This window comes from Macrotis lagotis, chromosome 1 (genome assembly GCF_037893015.1).
Source record: "Macrotis lagotis isolate mMagLag1 chromosome 1, bilby.v1.9.chrom.fasta, whole genome shotgun sequence".
Taxonomy (NCBI): domain Eukaryota; kingdom Metazoa; phylum Chordata; class Mammalia; order Peramelemorphia; family Peramelidae; genus Macrotis; species Macrotis lagotis.
The window spans coordinates 85,475,394-85,495,642 of record NC_133658.1 but is presented as its reverse complement, the minus strand read 5'-3'; the positions used below and the strand labels follow the sequence as shown (position 1 = coordinate 85,495,642).

The window sequence follows — 20,249 nt, the reverse complement described above, 5'->3', positions numbered from 1 at the left end:
AGGATTCCCTGATGGTGAAATTATCCTGATATTTTTGTTTGAGGACAATATTGAGCCAATTGCATTGAGCCCCAAAACGTTGCAGACCCTCCTAAATGAGATCCATAATCACTCAAAAATGTATAGCCTAACTATCCATACCAGAGAAATCTAAGGGGATAAAAGAAAGCCTGTGGTCCAGGCTATTTTCAGTTTAGTGGAAGCACAAGTTATCCAGTGGAAAGAGATGGGCACATATGAATTAAAGTCAATTAATGGTATTTATTTAAAACCTGCTTTGTACCAGGTTCTAGTCTCACTTGGATTGAATCTGAGAATTGAAAATGAGGCATGGTTCAGAACTGACTAAACCAGAGAAGAGGAGGGTGCATTGTCTTTGGGAAACTGTGGAGTATTTGCCAAACCCCCACATTTTTCTTAAAGCATAAATTCTTCTTGTCCTTGATTTAAGGCTGGAAGAGATATAGAGGAGGAAACTGAAGCTTTGAGAGATTGATTTGCCAAAGGTTGCAGAGTAAATTCTGAGGTGGCATTGTGCCCTGTCATCATAACTCCAAATCTGCTGCTTCATCTACTGTTGCCACTGTGCCCAGGTGTACTGACTCCAAGGTCTGGCCCAAGCTTTGCTTGTCTTGCATCCTTAGTGTCATCATCTACTCTGAGGACAGATCCTGGCTTGTCTTCCTGTAGGCCTAGATACCCCAAAGCGCGTGTTTCAGTCTGACAGTTCCTGAGCAACATGCATGAATGTTATGACTGTAAAAATGAGTAGAGCCAAGGGGTGAGGTGTTATTTATCCATTTTTGTTGGCCCTCATTTATACCTCAGGAGGTCAACTGGATATTACTGCCCTAAAGAGTTATGGTCAGTAAAAGGGAGATGAATAGTTCCTATAAGGACCACTTCTCCACAGCCTAGCTTCCACTTTTGCCACGACTCCTCTCTGTTTTGTAGGACCTTATACATAGTAGGATCTCAGTAAAATATTCCTTAATCTGATTAGGTGGAAAGGCAGCTGTTCTCTAGGCCAGGAGAACCTGGGTTTGATGGATCCTGGCCATTTGATTAGGGATGGGTCATAACCTCCTAGTGCTCCAGGCTGTTCTCTTGGGCAGTAAGCTGCAGAGAAGGTACTTGTCTGAATTGGTCATGGTGTTTTGTTGCCTGGGGCTTCCGTGTCAGCCACATTATTGACTCCTTCCATGGTCTGGTGATTTGGTGACAGTTGGTAAGAACAAATGGTGGTAGCAACACAAGAACCTCGTTCCCCCATCATCCCCTTGCTCCCAAATGAGTTGTGGGCAGTGTCCTGGAAAAGGAAGTGTTGTCTTTGCCAAGCTCAGTCCTCTTCTGAGACCTGGACCCTGGGCTTCCTCCTCCCTGTCCTGCCTCTGCTGATGCTGCTGGCTCCATCCGGCAGAGTCAGTAAAGCTTCCCTGCTGCAACACTCTGCCTCTTCTTACTTTTCTCATCTGGTGGGAATCAAGATCTTAAGTTATTTCTTGTTTCTGAACAAAGGTTTATTCATATATTTCAATGCTTTCTTTTTTATTTCAGGAAATCCCACTTTCAGAAATTCTTCGCGTGTCTCCACCACAAGATCTCTCTCACATTTCTCAAGGCAGTAACCCCCACTGTTTTGAGATCATCACTGATACGATGGTCTACTTTGTGGGTGAGAACAACGGGGGCAGCTGTCACAGTCCAGTCCTGGCTGCCACAGGCGTGGGGCTCGAGGTAGCCCAGAGCTGGGAGAAGGCCATTTGTCAGGCTCTCATGCCAGTCACCCCTCAAGCTAGTGTTTGTACTTCTCCAGGACAAGGGAAAGATCACAGTAAGCAATCAAGCTGTTCAGGACAATTTTAGTATGATTGCATTATTTTACATATGTAGCATATTACCATGCTATTCCTTCATTACAATATTGTTTCCTATTGATAACCTCTTGCAGCAGTTAACTCTTATCTGTTGTTTGTTCTTGCTGTAGAAATACCCTTTATTTTTTGACTCATGGCTGAATTGTATACTGATCTAAACCAGTAATAGGGAATTAAATTATTGAGATTAGGAATAAGTTCTCCTTGTTAAACATTAATAACCCAAGTTCTTAACCATTTATTTCTCTTTTTAAAATTTTCTTTCTAATATAAATATTGTATTTGTTTTTCCAACAACATACAATGGTAGTTTTTACCACTCATTTTTCTTGCGGAGTTTTGAGTTTTACATTTTTCTCCCTTCCCTTCCCTCCCTCCACTCCCCCCCCCCAGCAGAAAGCAATCCAGCATAGGCTCTACATTTGTAACCATGCTAAATGTAGATTGAAATTGAATGTGTTGTGAGAGAAGAATTAGATTCAAGAGGAAGAAAACACAAGTGATAACAAAATGGAGCAGCTAGGTGGTTCAGTGGATAGAGCACTGGCCCTGGAGTCAGGAGGAACTGAGTTCAAATTTGACCTCAGACATGTAATAATAACTTAGCTGTGTGACCTTGGGCAAGTCATTTAATCCCATTGTCTTAAATAAATAAAAAATTTTAAAAAAGAAGAGATAAAATGACATAATACATAAGACAACTTTTAAAAACTGAAAATAATATGCTTTGATGTTCATTTAAACTCCACAGTTCCATCACAAGTTCCTTGAAATTGTCTTTGATTATTGTTCTGCAGAAACGAACATGTCCATCATGGTAACCCTTTATTTCTTTTTTATTTTTTTTTTAGATTTTTTCAAGGCAATTGGGGTTAAGTGGCTTGCCCAAGGCCACACGACTAGGTAGTTATTAAGTGTCTGAGACCGGATTTGAACCCAGGTACTCCTGACTCCCAGGCCAGTGCTCTATTCACTGCACCACCTAGCCGCCCCCAACCCTTTATTTGTTGGAGGGGGGGGTTAGTTTTTTTTTGCAAGACAAATGGGGTTAAGTGGCTGGCCCAAGGCCACACAACTAGGTAATTATTAAGTGTCTGAGACCAGATTTGAACTCAGGTACTCCTGACTCCAGGGCCGGTACTTTATCTACTGTGCCACCTAGCTGCCCCCCCTTTATTTCTCAAAGAAACAGAAAGTAGGGGTAGCTAGGTGGCATCGTGGATAGAATGCCAGCTCTGGAGGACCTGAGTATTCAAATCTGGCCTTAGACACATAACTGCCAAGCTGTGTGACCTTGGACAAGTCACTCTTGACCCCCTTGCCTTGCAGAAACCAAAAAAAAGAAAGAAAGAAAGAAATAGAAAGGAGGTCCTTTGTTTCATTTTTTACAAGGGCCTTGTCTAGTACCCTTTGATTATAGAGCATTCCTTCTGAAAGTACCTTCCATTGATGCTATATGTTTTTCATGTTTATTTGCCTGCTTGTCTCAAAGCTTAAGAGGGAATTAAAAATGAAATAATAGTCATAGTGAGACTCAAGGCACAGCATCCCTTTTCTAAGTGTTTTGTAGTTTTATACACTTAAGGGAGAAGACTTTAATTAGTTTAAAATGAACCTAAGATATAATGGTCAAAAGTTATAGAAGAGCTTCCATTATAATGATTTCATTTGAGCAAGTATTTTGTGTTTCCTTTAACTGCACTATGCCAGTAACCTTAGGAGTGCCCCTCCCTGCCCTCAGAAAGCTTGTCCTCTGCTTTGGGAAGACAAAACTTACACTGGTAAATGTGTTAAACAACAGTAGAAGGTTAGTTGCCAAATCCAGTGATTCAAAGAAGGAGAAGAAGGGCGGTGGTTTGAGTAGTCGGGAAATAGTTGATAGAGGAAGTGGGGCATAAGGCACTGAAGGGAGTAGAGCCAGACAGGCCTTTGGATAGATGCAGCCCTGTTCCAGGAGGGAGAGAGGCGTAAGTAGGGGCAGTGATGGAAAGGTGATGGTAGCTATGCAGCATAGAGATAACCTGACCACCAGAGAGGTTTATCTGAGGAGCCACAGGAAATGAGGTTGGGCAGGGAGGAAGGAGCAAAGAGAGAAAGGGCCTTAAAGGACTTTTTAAGGTCATCTGAGCACCTCCAAGATTCTTTCTGGAGACAATCAGAAAACATTGCCTTTCTGAGCAAGTAATGACAGAAGTAGTGTTTGAGGAAGATTAGCTTGGAGAAGCATCATGCTCTTTCTTGTTTTAATGGAGATTTCAAGTTATTAGCTTAGACCAGAAGACTCCTTGCTTAAGCTTAAAATGAATTTTAAGATCATAAAAATTGCATGAATTGCATTTGATATTTAAAAATTACTTTCAGAGAGTTATTGTGATGCTCTTTATTCTTTGTTCTCTTTTTGTCTATTATCTTAAATCTAATCTTTGTTAAGAAAGCAGAATAGCAGTGGGTCAGGGCCAGGGTTCAGATTGGTTGTTGTTTCTTTTGTGTTTTTTTTTTGTGTGTTGTTGCTTTTTTCAAGGTAGTGGGATTAAGTGACTTGCTCAAGGTCACATAGTTAGATAAGTATTACGTCTCTATGGTCTAATTTGAACTCAGGTCTTCCTGATTCCAGAGCCAGTGCTCTATCCACTGCACCATCTAGCTGCCCCTTGGTTTTTATTTGTTAATGCTTGTGTGACCTCGAAGATGTATCTTCACTGTTATGGATTTCAGTTTTTTTTATCTATAAAATAGGGGGATTGTACTAAATAACTTCCTATAGATGTAAATCTATGAACCTGTGCGTTTCTTTTTGATGAAGTTTTATAGATTTCCAGGACTATAAAAATAGCATATTTTTTTTGTCTGCTTTTGGTCCAATGCTCTCTTTTATTCCCCCCTCCATGTTTCCTTTTATTTGTGTATTATCTACACATTAAGTCTGGAAACTAGTTCATTTCATAATCTTAGGGCTATCTTTTTGCTTTGATTGCATTATTAAAAATCGTACCAGGTCATCGTTCAGTTGAGTGGAATAGCATCATTTTCTTGTTTTTATCTATTAATTTATTATTTTCACATTTTACAGATGAGTTATCTATTAGCATCTCTGTATCTAACTGCCAGATCCAGGAAAATGTGGTAAGTAATAGTCCTAATAAAATGTACAATTTAGTGGATTAGTGAAGTTTTTGCCCTTCAGTCCTCCAATCAGAAGGGCAAAAGCAGCTGAGAGTCTTGCTGAGGGTTCATGCCAAAACTTGGAGCAATCTCCACAATGAGGAGTTTCCTGGTGATTTATTTATTGAGGTGGGGTGAGCTGGGTGATGATGATATAGTCACAACCAAGCAGAGCATCTGGTGACAAATGCCATTGAAGAGATATCTGGGAAGAGTGATACAAAATTTTTAAGAGGTGGGAGGAGAAAAAAAATTGTTTCTTATTTGGGACACTGAGAGAGAAGGGTATATTAAAGTTGATTCTTGAAGGCTGGGTAAATTTTTGACGGACATAGGTGGGAAAAGGGATAATTTATTTTTGAAAGGAATAATATGAGCAAGGACCAGAGGTAGGAAGATCAAAGAAATGTCTGGGGACCAGGGTAGGTTCATTTTAATGAAGGTATAGGCTGTGTATCATACCCTCATTGTCAGCTTACATTTGTTAAATATGAACCTTGTGAGATTTCCTTGAAGTTGTAGTTGCAGAAGGGTATGAGGGGGAAATTCTTTAGATTGAGATAGGAAATCTTTTAATAGTGGTTTATGGCAAAATGTTCTTAACTTCCTTAATAATAATTTACTTTTAATCCTACCCAAATTTATGATACATAGGATGTTTAAAAAATGAACCCAATTTTAGTCAAGTTCTCGTAAAAAGAATAATTCTTTCACAATGTAGTTCGATATTAAAATTAAAAGTATAAAAATTGAACTTTAACTTTTCAGACATAGTAAAGAAAGCCAACATTTTGAAAGATACATTTTACATTTTCTTGGGAATTTTTTCTTAAATGTGAAAGCAAACATATTCATCATAATGGAAAATCACTAAAGATATCTATTAACTATTAAGTTATTAATTTAAATTCTATTTAAATATAAAATAATTTTTCTTGTATTTTGTAAAATAGGATATCAGTTCTGTGTACCAAATCTTTGCTGATGAGGTCCTGGGTTCAGGACAGTTTGGCATTGTATATGGAGGTAAGCCATTACAAATGAACTTTAGTTTGTTTTTTTTTAAATAGATTTTTATTGATGCCTTTTGTCTTTAGAGCACCAATATTTCCCTTGGCATCCTTTTTACCCCTCTTCATCCTAAGAACTATTTTTTTATAATAAAGAATGAAAGAGAAAGGGAAAAAAAGTTAAATAGAATTAGCTAGCATATTGGAAAAAGTATCTTGTTATTTAGAGTGTTCAGGGGAAAATGTCTTATCATAGCTCTTCTTTGGGGCCAAGTGTGTTTTTTGAAATTTTGAAGCATTTTTCAGGTTTTGTTGTTTTGTTATTTTTTCCATTTATCCTGTAGCAGTTATTGTGTATATTATTTTTCTTGTTCTTTTTGCTTCATGTTGCTTCTGTTCATGTATAACAAGTCTATCCATGCTTTTCTTTATTCATCATAAATTTTATTTGTTAATGGATAGTAACATTTCATTATATTCATATACCACAATGTTATATATATATTCCCTAACTGGTAAGCATCTACTCTGTGTGTCCATTTCTTTGCTGCTACCAAAAATGCTTCAAAAAATATTTGCAGCCTTTCTTTTTGTCATTGACCTTTTGGGTCTGTGCTTGGTACTATATCTAGAAGGTGGAACTTAATGCACATTTTTGAAGGCAAGGGATCCTAAGAGGAGGGCAGAAGGAAATTTATTCCTGGCCTGAAGGATAGCCACTACAAAATCTTGGAGGTGGAAGATGGAATTTCATGTGTGGGAGCAGTTCATTTTGCTGAATCAGAGAATGGGAAAAAGCAACTTCCTTCATTCGCAAAGAGGACCATGATATTAGGGAGATGATGTCATGACTGTGCTAGGTCACCAACCTCCCTTTCTCCTCTTTAGTCATCTGGGTTTAGTTGCCAAATTTGACTGGATGGTCTAATTTCCCATCTTCCTGGAAAAGGGAATAATGCATAATGGTGAAGAAGTAGGTTGAAGCTGATTGATGATTGATGTTTGTTCTTCATTCTCAAAGACCTTGACATCAGGAAGATGATGCCATGCCAAACAACTGAATTGGATTTTCATGAACGGTTGCTGTGTTAAGCTACTTGTCTCACTTTCTTCTCTGGAGCCATCTGGGTCAGTGGCTAGATATGAATCAGGATGACTGGAGATGACCTTAGATGTGAGTTAGTTGGGATTAAGTGACTAGCCCAAGGTCACACAACTAGCACGAGTCAAGTATCAGAGGTCAGATTTGAACTCAGGTCCTCCTGACTCTAGGGCTGGTGCTCTATCCACTACACCATCTAGCTGCCCACCTATGACAGACTAAGAGATTAACAAGAATTTGTCTTTGAATCTGTAGCCATTAAAGTTTATTCAGTATTAGAGTAATGTGATGAGACCTGCATTTTAGGAAAATCATTTTGACATATGGACTTGATTAGCTTAGCTTTGAATTAGGGAGGCTAATTAATTAGCTTTCTTGTAACAGTTCAGTTGTGAGGTGATGAGAGTTTGAAGTGATGGTTGGCTGTGTGAGTGAGGAAAGAGTGTTTCAAGGGTACAAATGACAAGATTTGACAGTTGATTGAATATGTAAGGAGAGGGAGATTAAAGGTTAAGGATAATGCTTTGGTATGAACCTAGGTGACTAGGAGAATTGTCTTATCCTTGAGAAAAATAGAGAAATTTGAAAGAGGATTGGATTTTGTATAAAAAAAAGATAAGATAATGTTTGCACATTTGAGTTTGATATGCCCTGTGGGACATCTCATCTGAAATGCCTAATGCTCTTGATCTGAAATTAAGGTCAGGAGAGAGATTCTGGCTTCTTAATTAGTTTGAAGAATTATTTGTATCAGGTTTTAGAATCAATACCATGTGTGTGTCTCATAAATAATTGCATATTGTTCATTACAACTTTTTATTTGAAAATTGTCAGTGTCAAAACTTTGCAAAGTTTTGATGAATTGGTGATGTCCCTGATGTGGGTACTTGCAAATCTCTTGACATTTCATGAGGTTTTGGTGCCCTTAAGTATGTGGAAAATTTTTCAATCTTGTCTAAAGTTCATTTCTGAGATTTTGGGTGTTTTCAATTAAGGAAAAGAGAGAAAGATGAACTGTCAGAATTTGCATAAATTCTTGTCCTTTAAAATTTTTATTTTATTAATTCTCTATTAAAGTCCCCTTCTCATGCCTTCTTATAGTATGGCAGCAACTAGGGGTACGTTGGACATTATAGCTTTGGTCTTGGAGATAGAAAGAACTGAATTTGAATCTTGCCTCAGACATTTACTAGGTATGTGAACCCTGGACATGTCATTTAACTTCTTCAGCTTCAGTTATCTCATCTGTAAAATGTGGATAATTTCTTCTACCCCCACCATGGTTGTTTCATGGATCAAATGTTTTGAGAATCAAATGAGGTAACATGTCAAGGTCTTTGCAAACTTTAAAATGCTATATCAATTTTTATTCTATCTCTAACCCCAACTCATCTTTGTCTGGAGTTCTTGGGGTTGTGCCAGTAGAGTGCCATTTTGGTCACCTCTGCTAATCTCAAAAGATTTAGAAATTCCAGCTCTGCCATTGGAAGAGCAGCTTTGGCTCAAAGGCTCATTGCTATCAGAATGGCCATTAGGAGGAGGCATTTTTTGGTCATCATACCTTTGATGAACATACATAATGACCTTTTAAGTAAATGGGGTAGTAAGAATACAGGGGCTTGAAGGGAGTAAAGTTTTCAGCTGCTCTGCCAAGAGGAGTGAGCTTGTAATAAAATAAAGTCAGGAGCTTGATTTTCTTCCCAGGTGAAACATTGAGGCTTTTGCCAGAACACAGTAGCTTCTGCTCTATCATCTCCAAGCACTCTCCCTCTTATTTTAAGCATACAAAGTTATTTTTCCTCCATAAGTGCCCCAGTTGAGCATTTAGTAGGTAAATAAGTACAGAAGGAAAAACGCTAATTTTTTCTTTCTCAAAATTATTAAGGGATTAGGGAGGTGAATTAACATAAAAATTAGGAACAAATTTAATAAATTTCAAGTAAGTTTGCTTATTGTAGCTGGTGTACAGCTTTGCATAATGGTGTTTTATATTTGTGAGAGCTCAAATTTTAGCTGTTTTACTAATTTCACTTCTTTTTCTTTAGGAAAACATAGAAAGACTGGACGGGATGTGGCCATTAAAGTGATTGATAAGATGAGATTCCCCACAAAACAGGAAAGTCAGCTTCGTAATGAAGTGGCCATTCTGCAGGTAAAATAGCAATACTCCTTGACTTTTTTTTTTTGCAAGGCAAATGGGGTTAAATGACTTGCCCAAGGCCACATGGCTAGGTAATTATTAAGTGTCTGACACCGGATTTGAACCCAGGTACTCCTGACTCCAGGGCCGGTGCTTTATCTACTACGCCACCTAGCTGCCCCCTTTTTTTTTAACTCCTTGATTTTTTAAAAATTTATGTTTGTTTATTTGTTGACAAAATTAATGCTTTCTCTTATTGTCACCTGGTTACTAGGTAAATGGAAAAGTTAGTTTCTGGAAATATAATTTAGTTTTATTTTTCAAAATTACATTTAAAAATATAAAGATTTAATTTAAACCTAGAATTGCATGACAATAGGTAAGGAAAACTACTGTGAGGTAGTCAGGTTTCAAATACTGGTAAAATGTCTTCTTTAAGTCATAACTCTAAATGCTTAATGTTTGGTTCTCTCTTGTCTGAACTATTGTATATTTTATGAAGATTATTTCACATTCATCCCAGAATGTCCAAATTAGTAAAGATGTTAGTGATCATTCTCTCTTTTCTAGAAAGATTTTGAGTTTTACAATTCCCCCCATTCTTGCTTCCCTCTCCCCACCCCCCACAGAAGACATTCTGTTAGTCTTTACATTGTTTTCATGTTATACATTGATATCAGTTGAATGTGATGACAGAGAAATCATATCCTTAAAGAAGAAAAATAAAGTATGAGATAGCAAAATTACATGATAAGATAATGGTTTTTTTGTTTATCTGATTTGAAGGTAATAGTCTTTGGTCTTTGTTCAAAGTCCATAATTCTTTCTCTGGATACAGATGGTATTCTCCATTGCAGATATCCCAATATTGTCTCTGGTTGTTGCACTGGTGGAATGAGCAAGTCTATCATGGTTGATCATCACTCCCATGTTGCTATTAGGGTATACAATGTCTTTCTGGTTCTGCTCATGTCACTCAACATCAGTTCATGCAAATCCTTCCAGGCTTCCCTGAATTCACATCCCTCATGGTTTCTAATAGAACAATAGTGTTCCATGACATACATATACCACAGTTTGTTAAGCCATTCCACAATTGAAGGACATTCACTTAATTTCCAATTTTTTGCCATCACAAACAGGACTGATATGAATATTTTTGTACAAGTGATATTTTTACCGTTTTTCATAATCTCTTCAGGGTATAGACCCAGTAGTGGTATTGCTGGATCAAAGGGTGTGCACATTTTTGTTGCCCAAATTGCTTTCCAGAAAGGTTGGATGAGTTCACAGCTCCACCAACAATATATTAGTGTCCCTGATTTCCCACATCCCTTCCAACATTGATCATTGCCCTTTCTGGTCATATTGGCCAGTCTGATAGGTGTGAGTTGGTATCTCAGCATTCTCTCTTTTCTATAGCCAACAAGTTGCCATCCAATGTTTATTGGACTTAATTCAGTAAAAGGGAAACCTCAATTCATAGTGTCAGCCATTCTATTTGGGGGTTGGTTAGAAAGATTTTTCCTTAATTCAAACTTAAATTTACCTCTTTGCAGTTTCCAACCTTGCTTCTACTTCTGCCCTCTAGCACCCAGTAGAATAAACCGAATTTTTTTTTTCTTAGTAACAGCCCTTCCTAGCTTTGAAGCCAGTGCTCAACATCCTTTTCGTGCCTTCTATTCCTTAAGCTCAATATTCATTTCTCCAGCCTTATATCTTATGGTACAAAGTCTAGGCCTTTCACCATTATGATGATAATCTCCAGTTTATTTTTCCCAAAATATGATACCCAGAGCTGAACAGAGTTCTCTATAGGAGGTTTGATAAGGACAGAACTATCATTTTCACAAGTGGTAATCCTCCCAAACAGCCTAAAGTGACATCAGATTTCTTTGCTTCCACATTGTTGACTGTTACTGAGTTTGCAATTCACTAAAACCTCTGTGCTGCTTTCCTCCTTCAAGAGCCACATTCTCTTTTCACCTTACCTACTGAGTGTTGGAGATGTTTCCTTGTTTTTCCTAGAGTTCTGACTTGTTTTTCTTGTTTCATAATTTCAGCACTTCTCAAGAGCAATTAATTGTATTGTTCTAGTGTAGTTGAAAGCAATTAATATAGACTACTAAAATATTTAAAAGTATCATGTCATTTTTATGAGTTCACAATCTTTGCATTAAATTTCATTTGAGGCTATATTTGAAAGACTTATGCATACCTATAAATCTTGCCCAAAATATCAATTTATTATTTTATTTTTATGTTCTAACATTTTGTATATTAGCCTTATTTTGCATGATAAGGAAATTAAAATTCAACTTGATTCCTGATCCTAGAGGTGTTGTTAGTAAGTTTCTTTGTTTGTCCCAAAATATATAGAACATACTCTACTGTGATGTGACTACTTTCTAACTATAGTTTAACTAGTGTTATTATATTCTAACTATAGTCTTCTTTGATGCCTATTTCAGAATTCAGTTGTTAAAAGAATTTTAAAATGTTACTGAAAATCCACAATTACCTTATTCAACTTACTAGTCAGTATGTCTGCAAACTGTAAACAGTCTTCTTTGGTAGTGTTATATGTTTTAAAGTCTTAATTCTTGGAGCACTATCAAAATATATAGCAAGTATTAACTCGGGAAATAAGCACACCCAGGAGCCATTACAGTGTTGGATGGGAATATTTATAAGAAGGTTGGTATAACTTTGTGAGAAAAGTGATGTTGATTACATCATTCTGGTTCCTTCTTCTGGTAGCTGTGACAATGTGTTTTTTTGTTTTAGTGCTAATCTAAATACCTCAATTAAGTGAATCTAAAAAATAGCATCTCATAGATTAAAATTTAAAAAGATTTGTCCTTTACTCCTGGAACCTTGGAAGCAGTCTTTAAAAATTTAAATAATATTCTCAACAATAACTACAGAGCCTCTCATCATGAAATAATTGGTTCAGTAAGTTATTAGCTTTAGGGGATTTTCAACTATTTTAAATTTAGACTTTCTCCAAAGATCTCATAATCTCGAAACAATTAGACAAAAGAATTTTAGAATCTCCGAATGTAAAACATCTCAAAAGTCATCTACTACAGGGGCAGTGGATAGATAGAGCATCAGCCCTGGAGTCAGGAGTACTTGAGTTCAAATCCGGCCTCAGACACTTAATAATTACCTAGCTGTGGCCTTGGCAAGCCACTTAACCCAATTTGCCTTGCAAAAAAAAAAAACCTAAAAAAAAAAAGGTCATCTACTACAACCCATAAATAGAAAAACCCTCTATAAAGTACAAGTGGTAATCTATCTAGTCGATGCTCAAAGACCTCCAGGAAAGGAAGCTTATTTCCTCATGAAGCAGTTCAGTCAACTTTTGAATTGCTTGCTCTTATTTTTATATCAAACCTAAATTTGTCATTGCAACCTCTTCCTATACTCCTCCTTCTATTCTCTGGAACCAACTAAAAAGAAAGTCTTAACCATCTCCCATATGACAGCTTTTCAGATTCAGATTCTTTGTCTTCTCTTCTTTTGTTTAAGCCCTCAGTCCTTTGAGTCAGTCCTAGCTCTTCACAGCTATGTGGGCCTGGTCTGTCACTGTCAGATAGGATCGGCTTCCCTTTCCTGGACAAGTGCTCTCAGTGCATCCTTTGTGGCTGCCACATCTCATAGCTGACTTCTATTGAACTATCAGTCCACTGAAACCCCTAGATCTTTTTCAGAGAAATAACTGTTTACTCTTTCCTTCAGCTTATCAAGTCAAGTATTTATTTAACACTTATCCTGTCCCAGACTTGTCCAAATACCTTCAAAGAAAAGCCAGCCCTGCCCTTAAGGAGCTTACCTTCTAATGGGGAAAAGCGGCTGAAAAGCAGGAGGGAAAGAAGGGGTCAGAGAAGAGGGGAGAAAAATGTCTGATAGAGCAAGTCTGGAGTCAGAGAAGAAGGACTACACTGAGTGTGTCCTGTCCTGGGGGCTTTCCTTAAAATGGAGGTTCTTGGAAGAACCAATCAATCTTTGCAAGCAACAAAGGTTTTCATCCAACATGGGTTATTATATGTGTTTATGGTGCCATCCAGACTGATAGAATTATTATTGACTATCTTCTCAGGAGAGCCATTCAACTAATTTCACCTCCACACAATTGTACTGTTGTCTAGTTTCTGTTGCTTCATCTTTTCCATGCAAACTTATGAAAGATTTTTAATAGTTTTTAACTCTAGGTTCTTTGTTATGAGAACTTTTCCCTGATCTAACAATTTAATAACTTTGTCAAAAAAAAAAGACATGGATATTTTGGCATGATCTGTTGCTGATGAAGAATACTGTCTCTTTGCTATTACTCTCTTTTCCATAATAGATTTTAAGAAATGATTATTGAACATGCAATTTTCTTGAAATTAAGCTCATTATCATGGACTGCTTAAGATGCCATTTTTTTCACCTTTTTTTGAAAATCAGAATTTTTTGCCTTTTGTGGCACCTCTCTCATAACTTTCAGCTTTCCAAAGATCTTGATAGTGGTTCAAAAATTGTATCTGACAGTTCCTTCAGGATGACCTGTTACTGATAAGTTGTACTCATCAAGGGCAGTTAGGTGCTTTCTTACCATTTCCCTATTTATTTTAGTTCCCTATTAGTTCTTTTTGCTCTCCTTTCTAATCCAAAGACCAACTTCCTTGTACAGTAACTCCCTGTAGTCTCTTATCACCCCATATACTGTGAACTGTGATCCTGTTAGGTCTTTGCTCATCCTCTTCAGTCAAGCACTTATAAAACACTTACTGCCTACAAGGTGTTACTGAGTCCTGAGAATAAAAAGACAAAAGCAGAATAGTCCCTGCTCTCAAGAAACTTACATTCTAATGCTGGAGGAACACATATATAAATATCTGCAAAGCACATATAAAGCAAAAATCACTGAATTTGAAAGTTGGAGAGAGCCCAGTGGTCATTTAGTGATGTTTGTTCTTCATTCTCTCTCTCTCTCTCTCTCTCTCTCTGTCTCTCTCTCTCTCTCTCTCTCTCTCTCTCTCTCTCTCTCTCTCTCTCTCTCTTGCTTTTTGCAAGGCAGTATGGTTAAGTGACTACAGAGTCCTACAGCTAGGTAATTAATAAGTGTCTGAGGCCGGATTTGAACTCAGGTCCTTCTGACTCCAGGGCCAGTGCTCTATCCTCTGTGCCACCTAGCTGCCCCACTGTCCTTCATTCTCTGAAAAGACAGGACATGAGGGAGGTGATATCATGACAAAAACATGAATTGGATTTGAGTGAGGGAGTACTGTGCTAAGTCCCCAGCCAAATTTTCTCCTCTTAAGGCATCTGGGTCCAGTGTCCAGATATGAATCAGGTCAACTGGAGATGGCCCTGGATGCAAGGCAGTCAGGGTTAAGTGACTTGCCCAAGGTCACACAGCTAATAAGTGACCAGTGTCTGAGGCTCAATTTGAATTCCCATCTGCCTGAGTCTAAATGTTAGGAAACTTTCCTTGATACCAAACCTAAGTTAGCCCCTTCATCACTTTTACCCACTCACTGCTCCTGGCTCTGTCCCTGAGGCCACTTCTTCCACCTGATGACCTTTCTACAGCAAGAGAGTCATTATGGAGAATAAACACCCCCAGATCCTTGTCTCAATCTTTATTTGGCACAGAATCAAGACCCATCATTACCTCCTTAGCTGCCCTTCTTAGGACACTTTCTAGCTTATCGGCACTTTTTTTTTTTAAAGATTTTATTTATTTTGGGTTTTACAATTTTTCCTCTAATCTTACTTCCCTCCCCCCAGACAGCAACTTGTCAGTCTTTACATTGTTTACATGGTATACATTGATCCAAATTGAATGTGATGAGAGAGAAAACATATTCTTAAGGAAGAAACATAAAATATAAGAGATAGCAAGATCAGACAAAGACAGTTAGATATTAGTTTTTTTTCCCTAAATTAAAGATAATAGTCCTTGGTCTTTGTTCAAACTCCACAGTTGTTTCTCTGGATACAGATGGTATTCTTGATTACAGATAGCCCCAAATTGTCCCTGGTTGTTGCACTGTTGGAATGAGCGAGTCCATCAAGGTTGATTGTTGCCCCCATGTTGCTGTTACAGCATTCTTTTTAAATTGTGGTGCCACATAGTTAGTAACATGATACTTCTGAGGAATCTGGAAAAATACAAACATCTTCTTAAAATAAAGTTCTAACTGCAAAAAAATAAACTAAAGATTAATGAAAATAGGGGAATAACTTTTTTTCCCCATACAAGTTCATGGACCCTTTGAAATATATCATAGACCCCCTTTGGGACCTTATGGACCTCATGTTAAAAACTCTGATTGTCATTAATGATAAGAACCCCTTGTAATAAATTACTATGCTGCTTCTCTGAAAACTTTGTCTTTTGAAAGTGTTGTATTCATTGTTTGTGGGAATTTATATAATTTTTAAAGTAAAAATATTTTGAGTTCATGAACTGATGATTACATTGTCATATTCATGAAGTATAAAGATTTAATATAACCATTGTGGAATTGTGTTTTTATATCTTTAATAAAATATTTTATTTTTGAACTATAACTTCCTCAAGAAAAAGTAATTAGTTAAGGATGTATCAAGCACTAGCTTAATCTTAAATATAATATGTACATTCTATTTGGTTTTAAGCAGGATGGGAACAAAAGCAAAACTCACTTTAATCTTTACAGGAAGTCCTTAAATGGAGTGGGGAAGAATTTCTGTCCAGCTTAACTATTGTCCCCAATTATTTGTGGCTAACAAATTCTACTGAAAAATTCATAATTTATTCTTAATTAACTTGAACAAAGATTTTCTTCTTTTTTTATGTGTAAAAAGCCATGCATGCACCAGAGTTCTACAGGAAGTATGGTGTTATCATTTATGTGCCTTCATTGAAAAATCTCTGTCTTAGAGGCAGTGTCCATAAACAGGTCACTGATTTTCATTATAAGCAGCAAACATTTGTAGAGTATCTACTATAAAGAGTCTTTAGAGAACCTTTTGAAATCCAGTAAGAATGAATCATCCACAATTCTGTCAAAGAAAGCAAAAGGTTGTTTTTTTTTACTATTTTTTTAAAGGTGTATATTTGTTGCTGTAAAGACCCACAAAGATATTATTGACTCTGCCTACTTTGGGTGTATTACCTATGCATTCAGATTGAATGAAATCATGTTTATTTTGATTTTAGTCAAGAAATGCAAATTTTGATGTCATCACTCCAATCAGTAATTATTTAGATATTTTAGTTATAAATCATTCTCACTAATTTGACCCATAATGCTTTGGAAAAGCTAACAACTTCTAACCATATGAATCCCCAGCTGACATTTCAGTTGTACTAATGGTGGGGTGGCCAGAAAAAACTGTATTATGCATTTGAGTTTTGAACTGGACCTTGAAAGGGTAGTAGGATTTGGATACATGAAAGAAAAAGGAGAAGGGAATTTCAGCTAGGAGAAACAATTTGAGCAAACAGAAGCAAAGACTCACAGGAGACAAAAATAAAGGAGAAGTCAGCGAGTGGTAGAGATATTAGCAAGAATATTTCTGCATCTGAGAAAATGATATATTAACTATAACTAGTACAAACTTAAATACAAACTTGACAAACTTAAATAGAAATGGAGGCTGCTAAAACATACAGGCCATATATTGATTTAGAAAGCCACATATTAGCATTGTCTATGTTTCATGTATATTTATTTTGTTATGGGTTTCCCAATTATATTTTAATTTGGTTCAGGACACATTCAAGAGTGTTGCAAGGAGTTTATGACTCATCTGCTGCATGGTATGTTCTCTTCTGATTCATCTGCAGAATGTATGAGACTGGAATACAATTTGATTTATAATTCCTGAGGATGAGAGGCAATAAACTTATTTATATGGAGCCAAAGGTCAGAAGCCTATCAGAGGTCAGTCAGTTCCTGTAGGAAAAAGAAATATTCATTAGACCAATAGAGAATTCATTCACAAAGCATTCAACTTCCAGGAAAGATCTTGTGCTTAATCCCTGTGCAAAATTTCAAGTCAGAACCAGGGACTTGGTTACAGTCGAAGACATTACTTCACTGGAATCTTTGATTGGCATCATGCTTTCTTGACATGAGTTAGACCCTACTTTCTCTGGTTCCCTTCAGACTCACCTCTATGAGTAGCAGCTGCTAATAAGCAAGCAGGACAACAGTAAACATTTCAAAAGCTCCTGCTTTGTACACCATGCTATAGTGAATAGAGAGTTGGTCTCAAAGCCAAGAACCTTGTCTGTGGCCTGCTTGTGACACATAGCACCTAGGGGACTCTGGGCAGGCTGTTCACTTCTTGAGGACCTTGACAGCTCGGGTACAGACCTGCACTGGTAGAGGGAGTGCCCACATTAGGGAGTTCTCTGTCCCAGTGTAAGATCAATCCCTGATCTCTGTTGTATACTGGGAGCTTGACTTATCCTAATCAGGGTCTTCCACTAGTGAAAGATGGCAAACAGAGGGATAAACAAAGACCTTCAAGGTTGGGCATCTTTAAATCACTTCAAGAGGACAACCACAGGAAAATGTTAATGGCTCAGTAAGGCAGAGGTCAATTTACCCCTTGGGATTTCAGGACTTGTAACAGATAAAAGTTCCTTTTTTTTGTCTCCAGATTCTGAATCTAAAACTGGAAGCAGCACCATCTTAGACTTACATTGGAATGGATAGACCATGTTTTGTATGAGTGAGAATCAGGAAAATGCCTGAAGAATTTTTTTGGCTCTCTGCTAACTTAAAGTACAAAATAGGAAATGTCCATTTGATATAGTAGGATATAAACTATATAAAAAATTAGTTTCTTTGGTGCTTCTCAGAAAACCTGGTCCTCCTGAGTGACTCATTCTTCTAATGTCTCAGCACTGCCATACTTTTGATAGAAGTCACTACTACCACTTGACTATCATATATGCACTAAAAAGTCTATTAATAATAATAGTAGCTAGCATTTATGTAGTGCCTACTGTACACTAGTCACTGTGCTTTATAAACATTAGTGCATTTTTTACATAGTCTGAGGAATTGAATCTCTTTAGTTTTCAGACACAATGTTTGGGGTTTTATACCTTTCTGAGAATAAGAAATAATTGAAAAGATTATCACTTTCTAACTGACTATAAAGTCAGAGTATAGGACTAGATGACCTTCCAGTGGCCCATCCTGAATTCTGTGTTTATTGCCCTTTGAGCAGAGAATCACTGTGGCAGTTGCTGGCCTTTGCAATCACTGATTTGACTTAAAAAACTGTGTTGACATTTCATATCTCTCCCTAAAGATGTCCATGCAGCATTGTTCCACTTGTTCATTCAACTTTGGGGCCATCTCCCAGCAGACATACATACATTCCAATGGTTCACAGCATTCAGGTCTTCAACCATCATCTAGACATTATGTGTATATTTACTTCACTTGGTTTGCTTTTATTCCTTTGGGTTTCTTTATTTTTTTCTCTGCAATTTTTAACCTAAATATCAACTTTATTTGTGTGACATGATGTGAAACATACTGCAAAAATTATGTGTGGATAGATAGGAATAAATGTATGTGTTTCTGTCTTTGTACTTGGATTTTTCTCTGTTAACATTCTATAACTTTTTCAGAATTTGCACCATCCTGGGATTGTTAATCTGGAATGTATGTTTGAGACCCCTGAACGAGTCTTTGTAGTCATGGAAAAGCTACATGGAGATATGCTAGAAATGATTCTTTCTAGTGAAAAAAGCCGGCTTCCTGAACGAATCACTAAATTTATGGTCACACAGGTATTTTTTCCTTTTTATTGAAGTAGAGAGTAATTTTAACTTAAAAGAGAAATGATACTTCTTTGTAGGAGACTGGAAATGGAAGAAATTTATAGACAATGTATAGATGTATAGACAATGTATCCTAGGGATTGTTTTTTTTAAATTCAAAGGATGTTATAAAATTAAGAAGAATTAAAAAACTGATATTCTTCAGGAAAATCTTCAAGGTGTCCTTGTGCAGGAAGTTTGGAAGTTTCCTGTCAGTGAGTCTCCTTTGGTCCACTTGATGAGATCATGGTGTGGACGTTTGTGGCCTGGAGCACTTGGAGCTGGGCAGCATTCAGACTTAGCCCTTTGCTGAGGACCCTTTCAGGAGGACACCTGATTAGTCCTCACCCTCCCATTACTTATAGATATGGGTTCAGGGACACCTGGAGAAGTGAAGCAGCTTCACCTTGTTCACACAACAGCAGCTTCAAACTCAGGTTTCCTGGCTAGTTCCCTTTGCATGATGACATCCTGCTTCTCAATAATACACAATATAGTTTTACTATTCTGATGAAATCTTAATAAAGTTGATGGAAACTAATTGACAAGACTTTCAACTCCATTTTTCCATTCATTCCAACAATGACCAGAGTGGGTGTGAGAAGACTAAGCCCCCCCCCCCGAAATTTGATCCCCTAATTAAAATTCAAAATAGTATTCTGTCCCATTCACTGTTAAATTTTTCTCACTGCCTGGATAGATAAATATCTCCAGAATTAAAATATTTCTCTGTTTCATTTCCAGATACTTGTTGCATTGAGGAATTTGCATTTTAAGAATATTGTGCACTGTGATTTAAAACCAGAGAATGTGCTGCTAGCCTCAGCGGAGCCATTCCCTCAGGTGGGTGATGTGCAGCTTTCAGACATGTCTTGCTTTCAAAGGTGTTAGTGTTTCTTTTACTTTCCACTCTTGTAACACTAAGGCCTTTCAATCGTCATGTGTATTAGCAGTTTTTATTAACATTCAATTCAGTGTTTATTAAGCAGCTATTTCATAGAGTTGTGCTATTAAAAAGCTACAGTTATCTTCTTCCTTTTGGTATGTATATAATACACATAGGTATCATACCTGTATGTATGTATATGTGTATTTTTATATTTGAGCTACATCTCTGTAACTTACTGGTAAT

The 20,249-nt window shown here is 37.1% G+C and overlaps 1 protein-coding gene across 2 annotated transcripts in view; it reads left to right on the top strand.

Moving 5' to 3' along the window:
• PRKD3 (protein kinase D3) overlaps window positions 1–20,249 on the top strand; it is a 143,724-nt gene that overhangs the window by 111,989 nt on the left and 11,486 nt on the right. For both annotated transcript variants that reach the window (XM_074203921.1, XM_074203929.1), the window contains 6 exons: window positions 1,558–1,834; window positions 4,948–5,000; window positions 5,993–6,065; window positions 9,197–9,303; window positions 18,926–19,087; window positions 19,862–19,960. In XM_074203921.1, the coding sequence (XP_074060022.1) occupies window positions 1,558–1,834; window positions 4,948–5,000; window positions 5,993–6,065; window positions 9,197–9,303; window positions 18,926–19,087; window positions 19,862–19,960 (771 nt within the window). The remainder of the gene's footprint in view (window positions 1–1,557; window positions 1,835–4,947; window positions 5,001–5,992; window positions 6,066–9,196; window positions 9,304–18,925; window positions 19,088–19,861; window positions 19,961–20,249) is intronic.